The following is a 23,399-nucleotide window of genomic DNA, read 5'->3' on the forward strand; positions in this document are numbered from 1 at the left end:
CTTATTTTAAAGAAGAGCAGAGAGCTGTGCAGATAGGTTAAGTAACATGTACCTGCCGATACAGGTTTTAATTAGTCAGTTGATTCAAAAGATTTTTCCTGAATGCCTTTACCTAGGTGCTAGGTAGAATTGCCATTCAAATTCACAGTCTGAATGATATGAAAGGAGAAGTACTGTTAGATGTGTGCTTGAGAAAGCTGGCTGGTGGTAGGTAAGAGGGATGTGGAGGGGAGGGGTGGATCAAAAGCAAGGAAACCCTTTGGTGGATTGTTACCTTAGGCCTGAGCCACTCCAGAGATAGGGAAGTCAGGAGGAGACTGATGGTAGGTGGAAGGATGGCTAGGACTGGTGTCTGAGTGGTCTCAGGTCATTAGAAAAGAGACCAGAGTCCCTAATTTGCTAGGTTATGGGACTGTCCAAGGAAGATTGAGAGACAAAAGAATTTAAGCAAGAAAAGAAGAAGGTTACTTGAAACAAATGCAGGAAAGACAGATTTCGGAAGATCTGGTTTATGGAATAAAAACCACAGTTATTTAAATGGAAAAGAAAGCCATAGAATTGATAAGGTTACCAAGTGTAACCTTCATTGTACGCTTTAGTCATGGTAGAAAAACCACAACTTTTTCACATGATTATCCTATCTGCAAAGGTTATGATATGCTTTTATACATCAGCATAGCAAAATTTGGGGATGAAATTGGTTTAGCTAGGAAGTTCAGGTTTATGAAAAAGACTGTGTTTATTTTGGGGCCATAGCTGGACGGGATGACCTTGCTGGTCTATCCCAGGGTTCAGAGTGCATTTATTCCTGCCTGGTATGTGAAGTGCTTAGCCATGGAGAAAACAGGGCAAAGTGCCTTTTTTTTTCCCCTTTCTTTGCACTTTCATTATCCCATTAACTAGGCTGCGGTAGAGTGTGTGTAGGGATATATGTTAGTGATGTCAGTTCTGCCCCGGAGGGTTTGGAGTGCCTATGTGCTTCTTCTGTTGAAGGAGAGGTCCCCGTGTATGAGTGGGGACTGCAAGAGGGCAGCCTGGGCCTCAGACTGTGAGCTACCTATGCAGAGCTAGTGGGGAGCACTCAGGGAGGTTTCAGGGAGTGCAAATGGAGAGAGCCTTCCATAGAACCTGAGGCACAGGATAGGAGATAAGGAGTCCATGAAGAACACTAATGAGTCTTTTGAGGAGGGCAAGAAGAATCCGGAAGCTCAGGAAGAGAGTGTCAGGAAATGGTCACGTTTTCACCTGCCTTAGGAATCTAGAAAAATAAGGACTTGAAATTCCCCTTTGGGTTGGTAAGGAAAGGTTTGTTGAAAAAAATCCAATGCATGAGAATAGTTTACAAAAAAAAGCTATGTTAAAAAAAAGGAGCATATGTGAAAACAAGGTTACAAGCTTCAAACTGTGTAACTGATACAAGAATGACAGCAGCAGATTACAAAATCCAGAAGCAAGTTAACAGGATATAAAATAGTTTAGTATGTAGTAGTAGTATATAGAAAACCCAGAAGGGGTAAAATAAAACACTGACATGTTGAATACCTGAAAGTCAAGATCTTTGGAGGAAGGTGGGGTTGTGGGGAGGAGTATCAGGAAGTTTGAAAGTTTGGTTCCCTTGTATTGGGGGAGAGCATAGGTCTGAGGACCTCACCTTCCCAGAATCTCCTGTGTGGTCAGAGACCTGTTCTCTTCAGGACTTTGCTTGAATCTGGGCTGGGCTCTTTACCTTTCACGTCCGGTGTTCTCCACCCCTTCCCTGGGCTCTCTAGGGAGCACTGCCTACATAGATTGCCCACATACCAATCTCCATGTTAAGGCCTGCCACCAGGAATCCAATCAAAGACAGATCTGAAAAAGGGCTACATGTAACTATGCATGTGGGGGAAACCTGCTTCAAATTCATTGTTTCCACTGTTGGGCTTTTGTGGTACATTAGTCTCTCAATATACTTGGGGGCAGGGGGTGGGGAAGGGCAGTTTTTAAAACTACTGAGTTAAAAAAATATATTGATGCTATTTGAATGACAGAGCATATTATAAACATTTTTAATTTAAAGAAAAATTTTTAAAAAAGATTATATTTATTGGACAGAGATCACAAGTAGGCAGAGAGGCAGGCAGAGAAAAAGGGGGAAGTAGGCTCCCAGCCGAGCAGAGAGCCCGATGTGGGGCCCGATCCCAGGACCCCGAGATCATGACCCGAGCGGAAGGCAGAGGCTTTAACCCACAGAGCCACCCAGGCACCCAAGACATTTTTAATTTTAAACTTGTATTTACTTCATGCTTATATTCATCAGGTGCTTTTTCTTATATTTTTTTCACAACCGTTCAGTGGAGTAGGGTAGGTAGTATTATAATTGCCATTTTACTGGTGTGGCAAACATTGCTCAGAGGGGTAGTGACATACCAGAATTTCACAGTTGCAGTCGGAACTCTTCCTCATATTGATACAAATTCTCTACTTTCCCCACTATACTGATAGTCTGAAAATATTGATGTATGTCCTGAAGTGTCCAGTGTCATAGAGACTAGCAAGGCTGTTTTGCTGACAGGTCTTTTTATAAGGAAGCATCAGACAGGGTTTGAGTTGTTGATGAGTCAGCTGTGAGGTCATGCCGGGTTGGAAGGGAAGGTGATGATGGTTCAGTTGTGATGATGCTGAATTTGTGAAAATGGTAAGAGGTGGGAGACAGAGATGGTTTGGCAGAGAGAAAAGACTAGACTCTCTTGGTTTGAATCTCACTGAAGGAAAGAATTTAGGAGAGAAAAATAAGATTCCAAGGATTGAGCTTGGAAAGAAGCCTTGGGGAGCAAAGAACCATTGAAGAAGGGACCCCTGAAAGAAGTAAGAGGAAAACAGGATAGTGTGGGATGATTGGTGAGAGGACAAGTGGTCGGGATGGAAAGGTTATTTTTTCAGAGAGGAGGAAGATCACATTTTTCTGAGTCTGGAGGGAATATGAGAATATGCTGGAGGTAATGATTGTAGAAGTTCATATAAAGTGGCTTTGGTCTTGATGGAGTAGAAAACCAAGTGAATTCTTTGGCTGTGAGGGGGACAGGGTGAGACTTTGGACAGTCTAAGAGGTGTCAGTTATTTAGTGCTTCCTGTGAGCTAAGCACTATGCTAACCACCTTAAATGAATCATATGATATCATCCTCAAATCAACCCCTAAAGGCAATGTGGATATTATTCCCATCTTGCAGATAAATTAACTCGGGTCCAGAGAGGTTGGATGATCAGTATGTGGTGGAGCCAGGCTTTCACTCAGGTCTGTCTGATGCCAGGACCTGTGTGCCCACCCTAGTGGTTAACTCCCAGGGAGACAGGAGAAAGATGGGGAATTCCTGTATCCCTTGCTCACGGTGGTGATTCCACTCTTACTGAGAAAACCCAACTTATTCTTACTTTCTAGGGGGCAGATGATTTCTGCTGAAGATTGTGAATTCATTCAAAGGTTTGAAATGAAAAGAAGTCCTGAAGAGAAGCAAGAGATGCTCCAAACTGAAGGCAGTCAGGTGATGGATATAAACATTATGTCATCAACACCTCCTTGTGTCTTTAAAAATACTAGAAAAGAGTTTTAATGACTTTATGACATTCCATTGTAGGTATGCATCATAATTTAGCTAAAAATCCTTTTTTATTGGAAGATATTTGAATGATTTCCAGTTCTCTTTGCTCATTTTGGAAAAACGTTATGTTGGGTATGTTTATTCCTCTATCCTTTTCTGCATTTCTGAAAATCTTTCTGGAATAGATTCCTAGAAGGGAAATTAAGTTTCAATGTATATGTTGCTTTTAAAGTTGCTTAACTTTTTTTTTAAAGAACATTTTTTAAGAAATTTAAGAAAATTTCTAGAATATGACCATCAGATTTTCTTTCTTCCTTTTTTTTTTTTTTTTTTTTTTTAGACAACTAGAGTTCAATTTTAATGTCAGCAAAGGTGGGTTATGGAAACATACATTTGTCTTTTTATTTTTTATTTTTTTAAAAGATTTTATTTATTTATTTGACAGAGATCACAAGTAGGCAGAGAGGCAGGCAGAGAGAGAGAGAGGAGGAAGCAGACTCCCCGCTGAGCAGAGAGCCCGATGCGGGGCAGGATCCCAGGACCCTGGGATCCTGACCCAAGCCGAAGGCAGGGCTTTAACCCACTGAGCCACCCAGGCGCCCCTTTTAAATTTTTTAAATTTATTTTCAGCGTAACAGTATTCATTGTTTTTGCACCACACCCAGTGCTCCATGCAATCCGTGCCCTATCCAATACCCACCACCTGGTTCTCTCAACCTCCCACCCTCCACCCCTTCAAAACCCTCAGATTGTTTTTCAGAGTCCATAGTCTCTCATGGTTCACCTCCCCTTCCAATTTCCCTCAACTCCCTTCTCCTCTCTAACTCCCCTTGTCCTCCATGCTATTTGTTATGCTCCACAATCTGATGTGGGGTCCTGATGGCCTGTAAGAGCCTGTATGCAACTCAGTCTGATTCTAACAACAATCTTGGGAAATCTGTGAGGAAACATAATGTTAGCTCCAGTTTTTGTTGAATTCCAGAGATTATCACATAGTTGATATGTTGTAGGGTGGAGACAGTTCATGGCCTTCTGATTCTAATCCTAATCCCTTGTTGCTGTAGTGTTCTGCTTCCCAGCAAATGAAAAAACAAAAACAAAAACATAACCCCAAATCAAAATCACTGATAATTTTTGGTTGTCTGTGTAACTTAATCTTTATGTTACCATGGTCAGTCAAGAGTTATAGTTGCTAGGTCTGTTTAAAAGTAGTAAACACTTTGAAATTTATCATTAAAAATCGTCAAAAATTGAACGCGAGTCATAGTATGTTTCTCTCATACTTCACCACAGTATTTGTAAAAAGTATCCATTTTTTGTAATTGAGATCTGTTGGTAATAGCATTTGTATTAGAATTTATGCAAGAGAAATAATATTTTACAGAAATTCCATTAAAATGTTTTTTGTAGTTGAAAATAAGTTAACATTACTTTTTCTTTTCCAGTGTGCTAAAACCTTTATAAATTTGATGACCCATATCTCCAAAGAACAGACCGTTCAGTACATATTAACTATGGTGGATGATATGCTGCAGGTAGGTATATTCTTTACTTAATACATTTGCTGACTTCATTGTTTTGTATTCCACGCAGTAACAGAATTTTTGATGGTTTCACTTACACCATGGGTTCTCTTTTAGAGTTGTAATTGCTAATAGTGTTAAAGATGGGAATGCCCCCACATGGGCTATTTTTGTTTTTTAGGATGTCTAGTAATCAATCTGTATTTTTTCCCCATAATACCTTAGGAGTTCTATGTCGAATATCAACAATTTGCGGTGAATCACTTGAGGCTTTCTGGATGTTCTTTGTACTTACAGGCGATGTGGCTTTTTCCCTTTAAGTCATTCAACAGATTTCAATGCCCCTGCTATGTTTCAAGTCAGTGCCAAGCACTGGGGCTTCAGTGCTGAATGCAGGCAGTGGTTCTCTTTGAGGGCACCTGGCTGCTAAATCCAGTACCTGACTGCATGTCTCAGGACTTGAAGAACAGTATCGTGTGTTTTCTTATGTGGAGCATTGTTCGTCAGTTTACAAGGAAAAACATTTATTGATGGCCTACTATATTCCAGTTGTTGTAATGATTGTAATTGAAGGTACAGAAGTTAATTAAGAAGTACAGTGCTGTCTACCTAGGGACCCTCATGTCACTTAAAGTAATATAGTGATTTTATAATATGAGTAAGGATCAATATCCAGCCTGGGCTGATACAGGCCTGTCTGAGAATGATCATGGTCTCTCTCAGCATTTTTTCCTTTAGTAAAGTTAAGAAAAATGGGGAATGTTGTGGTCTGCCTTGGTTATCCTGATTACTATATAGGATTGTACCTAGAATGAGCAGGCTTGAATTGGCATGCAGACTTTGGTTTTATTTATATGTGTATACATACATACAACACATACATGCATGCACACACAAATATCTTCAGTTTTTAAAAAGATTTTATTTATTTGAGAGACAGAGATAGCAAGAGAGAGCAGGAGTGGGGAGTAGAGGAAGAAGCAGGCTCCTTCCGCTGAGCAAGGAGCCTGATGAGGGACTTGATCCTAGGACCCTGGGATCATGACCTGAGCCAAAGAGATACTTAACTGACTGAGCCACCCAGGTGCCCCACAAATACCCTCACTTTTTATACATATATCTGTAAATTAGAAACCATGAGTTCACACTATGTCCAATTTTATTTCAGCTCAACACCAGTTCATTCTAATCTCCCTTTTCCATATTTATAACTCTTCTGTGACAGTGAAATTGTGAGTTCCTCTTATCCTTTGTATGTTTACTTGTCTGTTCCACCCAGCACAAGGAAAGGAGTTTCAAAATGGCTGACCCATATAGCTGTGAAGAGTGAACCCTTTATCTAGAGTTCAGTATTTGTTTGCAGTACTTTTCTTTAAGCTGAGAGTATGTAGCCAGTGAATTGTGTTCAGGTTTCTTTCAAAGTGGTTATATCATTTTTCTTGAAATACAGTTAGGTTCATTTGTGTTTTTTGGTATTCTACTTACTTTCTTCTCATTCTTACAGATTTTGTTTTATTATTTTTGATTATGTAAAACACTAACATGCTTCCAGAATTCAAAACTATACAGAAAAGATAATGCTCAGACAAATGTCACCAAACCCTCACTCCTATCCCTTGCCTTCCCACCTAACTCTTATTAGGTAACTGGTATCATTGATTTCTGGTTTATTCTTCCTGTTTTTTTCCCCTTGCATAAATAGGCAGATACATACTTCCTTCTCTTTCTTATAAAAAACATGTACAAAATATCATCTCTTATATTTTGCTCATCTCACTTAACAAAATATGCCAGAAATCATTCCATATCCATTCTGAGATACTCTTTTTTGATAAAAACAAAATACTTTTTTTTTAGACTTTATTTTTAAGTATTCTCTATACCCAATGTGGGGTTCAAACTTACAGCCCTAAGATCAAGAATTGCACACCCACTGACTGAGCCAGTCAGGCTCTTTACAACAAAGTACTGGATGTACTATAGTTTACTTAATCAGTCTCTCATGTGATGACATTGAGGTTAGCTCATATACATATTTATTTGAGTTGAATAAAGGTTTATTTTTTGAAATGTTCATTGGGTTGGGCCTGATCATGCATCTTTACCAGTAGCTGGCACATCTCCACCTTTGGTGCTTTGGGTGTAAATTACTTGAGCTCTATTTTAAAACCAGTTGATAAGTCCTTTGTGAGGAGTTCCCGAAGGACTTTCCTGGCCAGGGAACCATGAATTTCAGCCTTAGGCAACAACTGGCGTTATAACCTTTATCGCTGGGAACATCTTTACAGAATTCGTCACATGTGGCTTTGTCAAGCAAGACAAGCTTATTGAGCATGTGCTGAACTTTGCCTTTGGACTGCTGCTTCTTTTTGGCTTTGCCTTCAGATTTGCTCACTAGGTCTTTGTCTTTCTTGGCCGACTTTCTGGCATCTTTCTTCTTATTGTCCTTGGGTGGCATCACGAGGTGTGGGGAGCAGCCTCGCTAAGATGTTGGACCAAAATGTGGTTCCGATATTTTGTAATTAGAAATAAAGCCAATGCCTTCGGCTCAGGTCACGATCCCAGCATCCTGGGATCGCGTCCCACATCGGCTCCTTGCTTGGCAGGGAGCCTACTTCTCCCTCTGCCTCTGCCCGCCACTCTGTCTGCCTGTGCTCTCTCTCTCTCTCTCTGACAAATAAATAAATAAAATCTTAAAAAAAAAAGAAATAAAGCCAAGATAACCTTGGGCAAATGTATTTTCATATGGGTTGGGAGTGTACTTCGTGGTAAATGCCTCGAAATAGGATTGCTGGGCAAAAGAGTATTACATACATAGTTTTGGTAAGCTATTGCCATAAAATTCCATTTTGCAGTCCCACTGACATACGAGAATGCCTGTGTCTCTGCAACCTTGCCAACAGAGGTTATTGTTAGACTTTCACATTTTTGCCAATCAAGATGGATCTAAAGTTGAACATGTTCAAATACAGTTTTTTTTCTTTTCCTGTTGACCTATTTTTTATGAGGGATTCAGATTTAGGTAGCTGACATTATCTTTAGTTATTGATTAAATACATTTTAAGAGTTGATTTTATTGGTAACATTTTAGTTACATTGAGAAATTTGCACAAACTTTGACTGTTTGATTTCTTGTGCTGTTTAAAAAATACCGTAATTTCAAATAGTTTCCTGTTTGTGATTCAGTTATTTCATTTTTTACACTTCTGGATAGAATAGTTTTGGACAGAATTGCTTGTTTTTTTCTTCCCTGTTCAGTTTTAGGTACATAATTTTGAAGATTAAGATTTTTTTTGGTGCTCAGGTATCAACAGCAATTATTAAATGGCTTTGAGAAGAAGGGCTTTATTCTTATTCTATTAAAGGTTTGTGACTTAAGTACCTGGAACAGTGATGGGTGGAAGATAAGTTTTGCTTATTTGTTTTATTCAAATTCAAGTTTTTGGCCTCAAAAAAGGAGTTTGGAAGTTTTCCTTCCACTTCTGTTTTTTGGGCTAGCCTCAGAAGAATAGGTATTAATTCTTATTTAATTGTTTGATAGAATTTCCCTGGGAAGCCATCTGGTCCTGGACTCTTGTTTTTTGGGGGGGAATTTTGATTACTGATTCAGTTCCTTTGCTGGTTAATGGTCTGTTCAAATTTTCTGTTTCTTCTAGGAATTTATCCATTTTTTTCCCCCAGAGTGCCTAATTTGTTGGCATATTATTGCTCATAATATTCTCTTACAATTGTTTGCATTTCTGTGCTATTGGTTGTGATCTCTCTCCTCTCTCATTTGTTATTTTATTTATTTGGGTCCTTTCTCTTCTCTTTTTGATAAGTCTGGCTAGGGGTTTATCAATTTTGTTAATTCTTTCAAAGAACTAATTCCTGGTTTCGTTGATCTGTTCTACTGTTTTTCTGATTCCTATATCAGTGGTTTCTGCGTTCATCTTAATTATTTCCCTTCTTCTGCTGGTTTTAGGCTTTATTTCCTGTTCTTTTTTCCTGCTCCTTTAGTTGTAATGTTAGGTTGTGTATTTGAGACTTTTCTTGCTTCTTGAGGAAGGCCTTTATTGCTATATATACTTTTCTCTTATGACTGCCTTTGCTATGTCCCAAAGCTTTTGGACTGTTGTGTTTTCATTTTCATTTGCTTCCATGTGTTTTTTTTTTTTTTTATTTCTTCTTTAATTTTATGGTTAACCCATTCATTCTTTAGTAGGTTATTCTTTAACCTCTATGTATTTGTAGTCTTTCCAAAATTTTTCTTGTGGTTGAACTTAAAGTTTCAGAGAGTTGTGGTCTGAAAATATGCATGGCATGATCTCAGTCTTTTTGTACTGGTTGAGGCCTCATCTGTGACCCAGTATGTGATCTGTCCTGGAGAATGTTCCATGTGCACTCAAGAAGAATGTGTATTCTGCTGCTGTAGAATGAAATGCTTTGAGTATATCTGTTCAGTCTATCTGGTCCAGTGTGTCATTGAAAGCCATAGATAGATTCCTTGTTGATTTTCTGCTTAGATGATCTGTCCATTCCTGTGAGTGGGGTATTAAAGTACCCTAGTATTATTATATTGTTATCAGTGAGTTTCTTTATGTTTGTTATTAATTTATTTCTGTATTTAGCTGCTCACAAGTTGGGGATAAATATTTACTATTGTTAGATCTTCTTAATGGATAAAACCTTTTATTATGATATAGTGCTCTTCTTCATCCCTTGGTACAGTCTTTGATTTACAAATCTAGTTTGTCTGCTAAAAGTATTACTAGCCCAGCTTTCTCTTGATATTCATTAGCATGATAGATTGTTGTTCACCCTTTCACTTTCACCTGGAGGTGTCTTTGGGTCTAAAATGAGATCTCTTGTAAGCAGTATTTTGATAGGTCTTGTTTTTTTTTTTTTTAATCCATTCTGATACCCTGTATCTTTTGATTGGAGCACTGAGTCAGTTTACATTCAGGGTAGTTATTGGTAGATATAAATTTAGTGCCACCTATAAAGTTGCTGTTCCTGTGGATTTTGTCTGTTCCTTTCTAGTCTTTGTTGCTTTTGGTGTCTCTTTTCCACTCAAAGGGCTCCCTTTAATATTTCCAGAGCTGCTTTAGTGTTCACGAACTCCTTTAGTTTTTGCTTATCTTGGAAACTCTGTATTTCTCCTATTGTGAATGACAGCCTTGCTGGATAAAGTATTCTTGGCTGCATACTTTTCCCATTCAGCACATTGAATATATCATGCCACTGCTTTCTGGCCTGACAGATTTCCATGGATAGGTCTCCGCTAACCTTATGTGTCCAACTTTGTCGGTTATAAGGACCTTCTGTCCCTAACTGATTTCCAGAATTCTCTCTTTATCTTTGTATTTTGCGAGTTTTACTATGATGTATCTTGGTGTTGACCTGTTTTTGTTGGTTTTGAGGGGAGTTCTCTGCGCCTCTTCAACTTGAATGACTATTTCCTTCCCCAGATTAGGGAAGTTCTCAGCCTATCTATCCCTTTTTCTTGTTCTTCTGGGACTATTGTGATACAGATATAGATATTACTGTGCTTTGAGGAATCTCTGAGTTCCCTAAGTCTATATTTTTGATCTAATAGTTTTCTTTCCATCTTCATTATTTTCCTTAATTTTATCTTCTATATTATCTATTTGATCCTCTGCTTCTTCCATCCTCATTGTGATTACATCCAGTTGGTTCTGTATCTCAGTGATAGCCTTTATTTCTGCCTGACTGGTTTTTAGGTCTTTTATCTCTGCAGCCAGGGTTTTTCTGGTGTCTTCTATGTTTCTTTCAAACCCTGCTAGTATCCTTATGACTGTTGTTCTAAATTCTTGTTCGGATATATTGATTATATCTGTTTTGAGCAATTCCCTGGCTGTGGTTTCTTCTTGATCTTTCTTTTGGGGAGAATTCCTCCATCTTGTCATTATGTCTAGGTTTCTGTCTTTTGCGTATTATGAAAGCTTGTTATGTTTCCTGCTCATGAGAGTAATACTATATTAGAAAGGGGTCATACACTGTCTAGGGCCTGGAGCTTCAGGGGGTGATTCTGGTGTATGCTGTGTGGACTCTGATGTTGTCTTTTGGTAGCTCTGTACCACAGGTCAGTACTCTGTAGAATTCCTCCTGCTTGGACCTTTAACTAGGTGTGCTTTGATTTGTTTGTTAAGTCTGATTTAAAAAAAAGGATTCTGATTCAAGAACAGAGAAAAGGAATAGGAACAAAAAGGCAAACAGACAAATAGAAACCATAAGCCTAATTCTAAGGAAAGAAGGAAAAAAGAAAAGAAAAGAAAAAGAAAAAAACCTGATCCAAAAAATGAGAAAAGGAAAGAAACAAACCAACAAATGAACAAAAAAACCTAAACCTGATATCAAAGAAAAAAGAAAAAAAGAAAATGAAGAAAAAATTAAATAAAAAATAAAAAGTAAAGTAAGTTAAAAATAAATAAATAAAATAAAAAGAAAACCTTGTTCTGTTTCCACCAGAACTGAAGCTGATTCTTTGGAGCACTCTGTGATTGGTATGCTTGTCACACACGGGGGCCTGTGTTAGTCTTCTGGGAGAGAGGCCTGCTGGGCTGGCTCACAGTCATATTTGCCATTATAAGGATGCCCTTGCTGGGGGCAGGGGTGCGGGGTTTGGTGTAGGGGACTCCAGCCTCCACTGGAGGCACTGTGTTTCTCTCTGAAGTCCTATGGTGCTGGTGGGCTGAGTGTGTGTGAGTGTACATGTTTGGAAAAATGGTGCTACCCTACCCTCTTGTCCCCCAGAAGGGGAACTCACAGCCACTGTTGTTTACAAAGTCCTCACAGTATAGTGAACAGTCTTTCCTTGTGTGTCCCTGGCTTTTGTCAGACCCCTGCCCTCAATCTGTCTGTGCTCGGGCATGCCTGGCATCATGGTTCTGTGTTTTAGCTCTGGCCAGGGACTGGGATTCAAAACTCCAAATCTTAAAGGGCCAGGCAAGACTCAGACCCTCTCCCTTATCCCACAGTAGAGAGCCTCCTGGTATGCCTTGTTCCATTCTGTCCCAGAAAAGCAGTCTCAGGGCTTATGCAGGGTGGCTGGAGTCTGTTGTGCCCCAGGAAAAGCTGAAGACCAGGTTTTCTGTCCTCTGTGTACACATCTGTCTGCCTGATGAGTGTTGCTTGGTGGGCCTTTCCTCTTTAGAGTCAATACATAGCCTCATCCAAGTGTACTCAGGACGGGGAGTGTTCTCTCTTAGTGCAACCCAGGGGTTCTCCACACGGCAGCATCTTTTGTGAACCCTGTACGTTGCTTGCTCCCCTGCTCTCTCACTCTCCCTGACTTACCTACACTAAAAGGGCTCCCTCCCCTTCAGGGCACCATGGCTTTTCTGTCCCCTAATTCATGTCTTTGAACTTTGCATCAGCCATGTTCTGTCTGAAGAGTTCTACAACTGAAGAGGGTGTAGGAGCTACTTCCACCAAATTATTTGTAACTAATTATAAATTATTCAATACAATTTAAAATGACAGAACCTTAAAACCCCAGTCTCAAGGGTTGGGAGCCTTAAATCCGTCACCAAGGGAATCAGCAAAGAGGGTATTGATCGGGAGGAGAGAAAATTGGTAGGGTTGGTCTTTAAATATCCCAAAATTTAGTGTTTGTGTTTCCTTCAGTTATAGTTTCCATTTCTAAAATACTCTAAATCACAGAGTCCTGGGGGCACCTGGGTGGCTCTGTTGATGAAGCATCTGCCTTGGGCTCAGATCCTGATCCCAGGGTCCTGGTTTGGAGCCCCGCATCAGGTTCCCTGCTCGGCTAAGGAGCCTGTTTCTCCCTCTCCCTCCTCCCCCTGCCTCATGCTCTCTCTTGTACTCTCTCAAATAAATAAATAAAATCTTAAAAAAAAGTTAAGTTGTGCAGATTTTCTTAATCCTCAAATCAAAATGATTTGGTTGATTCAGCTATGTTTGAGCTATGAGGCTAGCTCAGAGTGCCCTGCTGCTCTGCCATCATAACTCCTCCTCTGTAAGATACGTTTTTAAGCAGGAATTGAAACCACAAAGGAATTGAAACCACAAAACATCTTTCTTGACCACAAAGTCAAGAAAGATGAACTTTTTAAAAAGATTTTATTTACTGGGCGTCTGGATGGCTCAGTGGGTTAAGCCTCTGCCTTCAGCTAAGGTCATGATCTCAGGGTCCTGGGATCGAGTCCTGCTCAGCAGGGAGCCTGCTTTCCCCTCCCCACCCCGCCTGCCTCTCTGCCTACTTGTGATCTCTCTGTGTCAAATAAATTAATAAAATCTTTAAAAGAAAGATTTTATTTACTTATTTGAGAGAGTGAACAAGAGAGAGCAGGGGGAGGGGCAGAAGGGGAGGGAGAGAGAGAATCTCAAGCAGAGTCCCTGCTGAGTGGGGAGCACCATGTGGGGCTCGATCTCACAACTCTGAAATCGACCTGAGCTGAAATCAAGAGTCAGAGACTTTTTAAAAAAAAATTTTTGTTTATTTTTTTGACAGAGACAGAGCGAGAGAGAGAACACAAATAGGGGAAGTGGGAGAATCAGGCTTCTCGCTAAGTGGGGAGCCCAATGTGGGGCTTGATCCCCAGACCCTGAGATTATGACCTGAGCTGAAGGCAGACGCTTAATGACTGAGCCACTCAGGCACCCCAAGAGTCAGAGACTTAATTGACTGAACCACCCAGGCACCTCAATGGAGATGAATTTTAAACTTATTTAAAATGCAAAAATATTTTCTGTTCTTTCTGTATGTAGTCTACTTTGTTCATTTATGTGCAGTGATATTACAGTTTTAACTTGGGAAATAACCCACCAATGGAGTAAATGATGACCTATCCAAATTTTGAGTCCTTGATAAAATCATCGTAACTTGTAATTGAATTCTAAATGATTCATTACTTAGAGATGTTAGTCTCTTCCTCAAATAGGTAACTGTTAGCGGACCAAGATTAAAAACAATATACTTAAAAAGAATTAAATGTTGATCTGAAAAATTATTGTTTATGTGGGTTTTTTTTTGTGCTTTTACCAAATACTGCTACTTAGAACCATATTCATTTAGTGAATCAGAAAGTATATTTGAGCCAGTGAAATGCAGGTAAAATTTAGGTGAGAGGTAGAGTATGCTTGTTTTGAGCTAAGAATTAATTGTTTTCCAAATCCTCTGTCTTTCTGCTAGTGTTATATACTGTTCTTTTGATACCTTTATTTGCCCTGATTTTTCTATCATAATATTTAGGAGTAACCTGATTTTATTTGTGTGGAAAAACATTGGGAAGGGTAGGTCAGAGGTGCAGGCTCAGATTAAATGTAACTTAGATTGCTACATCCTGCAGGGTTGGGATCTGCTAGCTTGGCTCACTTGACTTAAAGCTAATCACAAAATTAAAGGTGATTTTTTTTTATTTTATATTTTTAAAGTTTTATCTGTTTATTAGAGAAGGAGAGAGAGCATTCACCTGTGCATGTGCTTGTGCTGGTGGGGAGCAGTGGAGGGAGAGGGAGAGAGGGAATCTCAAGCAGACTCCCCACTGAGTATGGAGCCCAACGTAGGGCTTGATCTCACAACCCTGAGATTATGACCTGAGCTAAAATCAGGAGTCAGGTGCTTAACTGACTGAGCCACCGAGGCCCCTCCCAAAGGTGATTTTATTTTTAAAGTATGTATGCCTGCCCCCCTCATCACCCTGAACCCATAATAACAACTGGAGGAAGAAAATCACACTGACTGATGGGACACAGAATGAAAGGTTGAGAAGCAGTGTACAGTAGTAAAATGCATTCTGATTAATGATACTTCTTTTCTTTTTTAGGAAAATCACCAGCGGGTTAGTATTTTCTTTGACTATGCTAAACGCAGCAAGAACACTGCCTGGTCCTACTTTCTGCCAATGTTGAATCGGCAGGATCTCTTTACTGTTCATATGGTAAATTTTGAATTGATCAAATTTCTGATTTGGGGAAGAAACACATTTGGGCTGTTTATGACTTGGTAATGTCCCAGTTCCCAGAGGAGTAAAGGCTGAAAAATGTTAATTTTTCAAAGCAGTGTTTCCTTATTGATGGTTAGTAATGTGGGGATATTGGGAAGACAGAGGAGATGGAGTTGCTTTGATACAGTTAAAGTTTTGTAGAGTATTTGTAGAGTTCATTAGCATAAAAGTCTTTGCTAGACTGCATGCAAAAAGATCTTTAGATTGTGATAGGATTAACCTATGTTTTGCTATAGAAATAAAATTTTGTTTAGAAGTAGCCACTGTGCTTAATTTTTATTTTAATTTAGTAATTACTTGTTTTTTAATATCTTAAACACACTCCTGTTTTAAACTTATCCTGAAAGACTATCTTTGGAAGCCTTAACACTGAACATATTATGGAGTATAGAGAAGGTATGAGAGGAGAGTTGAGAGAGTAAATCTTTGTACAAGCCTTTTCTATTCCCAGCATGGAGTGGGCTGCAGTAGCGGAGCTCCTGAGGCTGTTCATTTCAGTAGATGTCTTTAAACTTTTCAAATCAAGAACTGCTGTTAGGAAAACATTTTTGAACATGTGAAAGGAACTAATTAAAAATACATTTTGATTATGCTGAGTGAAATAAGTCAAGCAGAGAGAGTCAAGTATCATATGGTTTCACTTATTTGTGGAGCATAACAAATAGCATGGAGGACAAGGGGAGATGGAGAGGAGAAGGGAGTTGAGGGAAATTGGAAGGGGAGGTGAACCATGAGAGACTATGGACTCTGAAAAACGATCTGAGAATTTTGAAGGGGTGGGGGGTGGGAGGTTGGGGGCACCAGGTGGTGGGTATTGTAGAGGGCACGGATTGCATGGAGCACTGGGTGTGGTGCAAAAATAATGAATATTGTTATGCTGAAAAAATAAAAAAATTTAATAAAAAAAATAAAAATAAAATAAAAAAAATAAATTATAAGATTGAAAAAATACATTTTGACTGTATTGCAAAATATATTTTTAAAAATGAAATACAAACTTATTTGGGAGGAGTTGAGTATTGAAAAAAAATCACAGCAAAGTGGTTGTGAGTCCTGCTTTTAAAGGTATATGATGTGATTTTAGAATCAACCAATGTAGTATTCAAATACATTTCTTATTTTTCAGGCAGCAAGAATTATTGCAAAGTTAGCAGCTTGGGGGAAAGAACTAATGGAAGGCAGTGACTTAAATTACTATTTCAATTGGATAAAAACTCAGCTGAGTTCACAGGTAAAAGATGCTTTTTTTTAGTATCTTTGAAGGGAATGTGATTCCCATATTAAGCTATTAGTGAAATTACAAAAAAGTTATATTAAAATCATGCCGTTTTGAACTTGATAAGTAAGTCAAACTACTCTCAGGTATGGTAATATGCTTCACTTTTTCTTTCGTTGGTTAGCTTCAACTCAGACCTTTCTGTCTTCTGCCACTTGGGATTTTCCTTTCATGCTTTTCAGTGGGCAAGGAGTCTCTTCCTTCCAGGTGGCTACCAAGCTCACATAGGTGGAAGAACTGAGAGGAGTTGCACATTCCAGACAGCATACTCACTCATGTAAGGCTTGTAAGAAGGAAAAAGGAAACAGTATAGCAGGATACAGAGTGTAGGCAAGCTTCAGACTGAGAGACTTAGGTGCAGCTCCCATGTCTGCCTTGGAGACTCTGAACTTTCAGGATTTGTTCAGGAAATCTTGGGTTTGGGGAGAGCTCTTCGTAAGTTTCTAGTGGGATCGTTTATGTCCTTCTGGTCACAAAACCAGGCCAAGCTGTCTGACTTGTTACACTAGGAAACAAACTGTCTCTGGGTGCTGTCAGGGGAGTTTTACAGACAGCACATTACACAGATCATTGCTCAATCAATCCAGTTATTCTGGTCTTTCTCAAGAGTCCATACCAGGCTTCCAGGTGCCCCCAGGTAAGCTTGGAGCTGCTGGGTACAGCTGCGAGGTAAACATTGCACAGTGGCACCTTCCCAGGATTTACTGTCACTTAGAACATTTGGTCCTAAGGTTAAACATGAAGCCTGCTTAGTGGTCATCTTGGTTGCTTTCAGACCTCTCTAGCTCTACTTCTCCATGAAGAAAATAACTTGGTGGTTAAATGATGGGGAAAATGACAGGTTTTCTGTTTTTGTCTTCATGGTTCCTTGGACAGACAAAAGATAGGACACTTATGGTGGCTCAGTGGTTCTTTCCTTTAGGCTTCCAGTGACTAATATTAGTTGTAAGGGGGAACTGGGAGTGATCCTCAGAAAGGGAGTGAAATGAAGGTGGGTGGGGAAGGAGTATTCTGGGGGAGAAAGCATAAAAGAGAATGAGATTTTGGTATGGGAATATCTTATGTGAGGAATGGGACCAGGAAAATAATATAGGTACTTAGTGCATTGTAATAGTGTTCGATTACAAATAAATGTCTATTTGAAATAAATTTTTGTAATTCAGATTTCAGGTGACATTTTATAGATTTTAATTCAAGACATAGGAGAGACACCAGGACATTTACTTGGGTTTACTTTTTGTCTTATCGCTGCTTGCCTTTTTGGAAATCTAATTGTCTTTTATATTTGGATAGGGATATTTTGGAGTGTATTGAACATTATTATTTTTTATGTCAATAGCATAAATTTTAAGTCTGTATGGCTTAGTTTTTTTTTAAAGATTTATTTATTTTAGAGAAAGAGAACTTGAGAGCAGGGAGAGGGGCAGAGGGAGAAGGAGAGGAGAAGCAGACTCTGTTGAGAAGCAAACTCTGTTGAGCGTGGAGCCTGTTGCAGAACTCGATCCTACAATCTGAGCTGAAACCAAGAGTTGGATGCTTAACTGACTTGAGACACCTAGGCGCCCATGGCTTAGTTTTCAGAAGTATTTTTACAAGAGCCACAAATTTGTGGATTTTACTGAATTTGTGAGGTATTTAAAAAACATACTTAGAACATGAAAAATAGGTGTGTGAAGATGAACTTTTAAATTTCTAGGTGTGTATCATTTAGGGTCAGAATGCTTAACCTCCCCCCCACCACTTTTTTTTCTTTTTTGAAATTAGTTGTTCCTTTGAACAACTTCAATCTGTTTCAGCATTAGCTTTATGGTAATGGTAGTGAGGCTGTGTTGTAACTAGATTCATAAAATGAAAATTGGTAGAAAAGAATGTATACTGTAGTTTGCCACTAACATTTTGGGTTGTTTCATCTTAGATTTTCCCTCACAGAATAACATTTATATTGTGCCTTGCAGATGATTTATTACTTTTGGAATGATTAACTATGGTTATAACTGTGTCCAAGAATTGGGGGAAATATCTTTATCATCACTAGTGGAAGCAAAATACTTCAGTGTCTAGAACAGTCTTCATTAGAACAGAGCTTCTTGGTATTAGATAGATGCTTTAAAAGACCTTTTCTTTATCTTTCTGGTGCATTCTTCTTATCATCGAGTCTTTGCTTTAAGTAGTTCTGGTTCAGTGTTTCTGCTTTGCAAGTCCTGCTACAAAGTGACACTTCAGGGTGCTTAGGCCCCTTCTGGCTTTGCCTCTCAGAGTCTGGTCACTGCTTCTGCTAGGATCTGAATTGCACTGTCTCTTTTGCTATGGACAGATACTTACTCCATAGCTTTCTATCAGGATCAAATTACAGACTTCTTGTTTAAGGAATGAAACCTAGGATTATTTGGCATTCTGTTTGCTGTTTTGCTTAAATGTCAGGTGATGGCACTAGATCTCTTTTTCTCTATTGTTAGTGTTTTCTCTCTCATAAAAAGAACCACAATTTCATAATTTTAATAGAAATAAACTTTCAAAAGTCCAAATTAGTTGCAAGTTTGGATATTTTGTTGACTTCATAGTGACATTTAAGAGCTTTTTCTTTTTTGGTAGTTTAAGCATTCTATATGGGTTGCAGGTGGCCTCATGCCTGGCAATTAGTAGATAGTAAATAAAATCAGTTTGAATAAAACTAAATAAAAATTTCCTTTCAGAAATTCATTACTACTTTTCTCTTGTACATTCAACCTTTGGCTTTCTACCTTAACTTTTCTTCAGTCATTTTTATATATCATTTAGACATTATATAACATGTGAAGTTCTGATTGTCATTATAACTTGCTAGGATTGCTGTCGATAATCTAAGTTCTGTGTAGAATCTTCCCTTTACTAGACACCTATTTTAAAAGCTTTGCCACATAATATATTGTAGATGGTTCAGTTTAAGATAGTCCTCTTACTTGAAAAACAATTCAGTAAGTAAATTCTGAGACTTGGAAGTTTGTACCAGCTTCACTTACAAAATCTAGTGGAGCTTAGTATTCAGTTTATTATTGTTCCATTTTTAATTAAGTTGTCTGGAAGAGTGTAATATTTAGAATATTTTGTGTCATCCCCATGCTTTTTATTAGCTGATGATACTCCATTAAGTAGGATTAGGAAAAAAAATTATAAAATTTGCTTAGCTCCCTTTCATAAGCTGATAAATTAGGATAAAATTAAAAACAAAACTAAGTAATAAGTTATTTATTTCGTAATAGAAACTGCGTGGTAGCGGTGTCGCTGTTGAAACAGGAACAGTCTCTTCAAGTGATGTAAGTATATTCCTTCTTAATTCACTGGCCTCCTAACACCATGAATATAAATTATTTTGAGTCATTTAAAATTTTAAAGATGTTTACTAATTCCCCAAATGTAAATCCATATTAACCTCCAGTTAGGTTAATAGCATTGTAAAAACTCTATATTTATGTATATGTAAATATTTATGGTCTATTGGTAGACAGGAGACTTGTTCTTCCCTGTTGCTCTTCTTTTCAGGTCCCTTTACCTTAGACCTGAGAATCAAGATAAGAGTCTGAATTCAGATGTACAGCTGGAGTGAAAAATCATAAAGTTACTCTCTTCATGCTTTCATTGCTTGATAACCTGTCCAACATCTGCTTAATAGATATACGAACAGTGTATCAGGGAGTTGAAAACATTTCAGTTTCCTGATGGGATAAAGCTCGTTACTTGCACAGTGTTGTTCAAGGCTTTATGTGGGGATATATGTTGGGCAGAACCCCTACCTGCCCTTTTTTTTGGCCAAACTCTCCCCACATTTTTGTAGAGCCAGAGGGTAAAGGTTAAAATTAACCATGTCTCCCCAAGTTTCCTTCTTGGTTGGACTTATCTTCCCCATTTGGGAGCAGTTTATCTTTGTTATATTCTGAATACTTCAAGAACTGGCAATAAGTTTGGACAAGTAAGGGTTGGCATGATTAGAGCTAATTGAGAATAAGATAGGGAAAAAAGAAAGTTAGAAATGTAGGTGAGGTGCATCTATCTTCATTAGTGGGAAATATCTCTGGGAAACTGGAAGGCATCTTCAGAGGGTGGTGTCTCCCACCTGCCTGTGGTAGACCTAAATGAAGCTGTGTAGGAGCCATTTAATATCCATATTAATTAACAGTACTTCTGTAATCAGCATGGAGTATATCTGTTTGTGCGCTCTGACACTGACACTGACAGCAGAACCCATTTTCAAAGCCAAGAGCAGGGCTTCTCTTGGGGCAGGTGTTGAAGGACTTGACAAATAGTGTGTTAGGCCAGAAATGACTGTTAACCTTCTGAAGAGGAATCAGAACAAGGTGTAGAACTACAAGAACAATCTTGGGGTCAGAGTGGGGTAAGGAGGTGATAGGTTGGAAGTCTAGATATTCAATCATAAGCACATGTTTAAATTGAGATCTTTTATTTCATGACTTGAATTTTTATGGGTTTGAAATTCTGAAAAATTATTTAATTCGTGTTTTGGAATTATTGATAAATTTTTAAAAAAGTATTTACAGAATTATATATCTTATAAACTTATTTGAGTGATTAACGTGTTTGTAAATTATTAAAGCTTACATAATGACTTGCAAGTTCTGGTGACATGATGTTCTTTTCTGTCCAGTGTATTCGAAAAATAAAACTAATTAATTGAATTGGCATCCATTAGTCAAAGTGGTTTATCTGGTAGACTCCTACACATACATCCCAAACAGAATTAGCATCAGAGGTAATAGTGGGTAAGGAAAAGATGACCTTTGATTTTTGACCTTCTTCCCTTTCATACCCTTCAAACTTTAAACATACTTGCTGTATCATCCTGAAGGTTCTTACTTTTTCAGATGGCTATCAACTTGGAAAGCAGATGCTAATAAGTTGAGTGTAACATGGTAGCTTCTGCTCTGATATGATTTAATAGGGGAATCTGAATTGGTAACTAATATTGAGCTCTTACTATGTGCTCGGCACAGGTTTATTCATTTACATTTACATCTCCTTGAAATATTCATACTTCCTCTCTTGACTTAGATCTTACTGTAAGCCACATTGTATAGATGGGAGCAGTGAGGCTGCACAGAGTGGCAATACCAGTTTTTGTGAAGTCATTCAATTAATGAGTGGCAAAAACCCCAAAGGAAGGAATTGTTTGCCAAGACAATTCCTTTTGAGGCAATAGAAGTTGCAGTTGGGTCTTTAGGCATTCTCCAAGTCGCATAGCCTGCTCAGCCATGTAAAAATATTGGTATTATATTTTAAAAATCCCTTTTAGTTTTCCAAGAGCATAGAAAAGCAGTTTGGGAAGTTGCAATACACGATATTGCCACTTGATGTCAGTGTAAAACAAACACAAGTTTTATACTGCAAAATGTGAAATAAGAATGATTCAACAGTCTTACCTTTAAAATGGTCACGGAAGCATCATTGTAAGTTATGAGTGGGTCATTAAAAACGTTTTTATTTAAGTGATGTTATATAAGTAGATGTTATATAAGTAGACTTTCCTTAGCATGCATTATGGAGATGAAAATAATAAATGATACCAAATCTTAACACACTTGCCTTAAGCTGCTCAGTTCTTTACTGTCTAATGTGAGTACTCAAGTCTTCTGAGAAAGCTGCACAGCTGTGAACTGATTAGCGCTAATGCCCTGATAAGAAGATGAATACGGTGATCTCTCAGAAGCTTTGCAGCATTTAGTAAGAATCTGGGAATTTCTTGTTTGTTTCTTTTTTCTTCTCTCCAGCTTCACTTAAACTTGTGTAGGGAAGAACCAAGGTGATTCCCCATCTGACTGTGTCCTGATCTCTGGCTATTTTGTTGTGGATACAGTTTGGCATTCGTTACTACTAGATAAACATCGTTTCATTGATAGTAAGTAAGTTGATGAAGTTGCCAGGTTCTCCCTATTATTTCTTCTTGCATTTTAATGTTCTGGAGCAGTTCTGTCCATCAGTACTTTCCATGATGTTGGAACTTTCCACTATGGTAGCCACTGTGTGGCTATTGAGGACTTGGAAAGGTGGCAAGTGAGGAAATAAATTTTCAATTTTGTTTAGTTTTTTAAATTATAAGTTTTTTAAAATCAAAATATATGTCACACACCATAAAATCCATTCATTTGCAGTTCAGTAGGTTTTAGTATATTTACAGAGTTGTGCAGCTATTATCATAATCTAATTTTATAACATTTTTAACACCTCAGAAAGACAACCCTGTACACATTAACAGTTATTCCTCATTCCTGCTCCCTACTCCCAACTGGCAACCACTGGTCTCCTGTCTCTCTTTCTCTTTCTGTCTCTTCTGGCCATTTCATAAAAGTAAAGCACATGGAGTGTGGTGGTTGTCTATGACTGGCTTCTTTTTTTTTTTTTTAATTTTTAATTAACATGTAATGTATTATTAGCCCCAGGGGTACAGGTCTGTGGATCACCAGGTTTACACACTTCACAGCACTCACCATAGCACATACCCTCCCCAGTGTCCATAACCCCGCCACCTTCTCCCTACCCCCCTTCCCCCAGCAACCCTCATTTTGTTTTTTGAGATTAAGAGTCTCTTATGGTTTGTCTCCCTCTTGATCCCATCTTGTTTCGTTTTTTCCTTCCCTACCCTCTAAGCCTCCCATGTTGCTTCTCAAATTATTCATATCCGGGAGATCATATGATAATTGTCTTTCTCTGATTGATTTACTTCACTCAGTATAATTCCCTCTAGTTCCATCCACTTGGTTGTAAAAGGCAAGATTTCATTTCTTTTGATGGCTGCATAGTGTTCCATTGTATATATATATACCACATCTTCTTTATCCATTCATCTGTTGATGGACATCTAGGTTCTTTCCATGTTTGGCTGCTGTGGACGTTGCTGCTATAAACATTTGGGTGCACATGCCCCTTCGGATCACTACGTTTGTATCTTTAGGGTAAATACCCAGTAGTGTGATTGCTGGGTCATAGCGTAGCTCTATTTTCAACTTTTTGAGGAAACTCCATGCTGTTTTCCAGAGTGGTTGCACCAGCTTGCATTCCCATCAA

The 23,399-nt window shown here is 38.5% G+C and overlaps 1 protein-coding gene and 1 pseudogene across 4 annotated transcripts in view; one reads left to right on the forward strand and one right to left on the reverse strand.

Moving 5' to 3' along the window:
* ATP6V1H (ATPase H+ transporting V1 subunit H) overlaps nt 1-23,399 on the forward strand; it is a 155,578-nt gene that overhangs the window by 7,039 nt on the left and 125,140 nt on the right. For 3 of the 4 annotated variants that reach the window (XM_047727107.1, XM_047727110.1, XM_047727108.1), the window contains exons 3-7: nt 3,417-3,519; nt 5,022-5,111; nt 14,891-15,004; nt 16,197-16,301; nt 19,586-19,639. In XM_047727107.1, coding sequence (XP_047583063.1) covers nt 3,417-3,519; nt 5,022-5,111; nt 14,891-15,004; nt 16,197-16,301; nt 19,586-19,639 — 466 coding nt within the window. The remainder of the gene's footprint in view (nt 1-3,416; nt 3,520-5,021; nt 5,112-14,890; nt 15,005-16,196; nt 16,302-19,585; nt 19,640-23,399) is intronic. The other variant, XM_047727109.1, reaches the window with a different exon arrangement.
* LOC125098364 (40S ribosomal protein S25-like) lies at nt 7,124-7,557 on the reverse strand (annotated as a pseudogene).

The sequence above is a fragment of the Lutra lutra genome, chromosome 4 (assembly GCF_902655055.1).
Source record: "Lutra lutra chromosome 4, mLutLut1.2, whole genome shotgun sequence".
Lineage (NCBI taxonomy): Eukaryota > Metazoa > Chordata > Mammalia > Carnivora > Mustelidae > Lutra > Lutra lutra.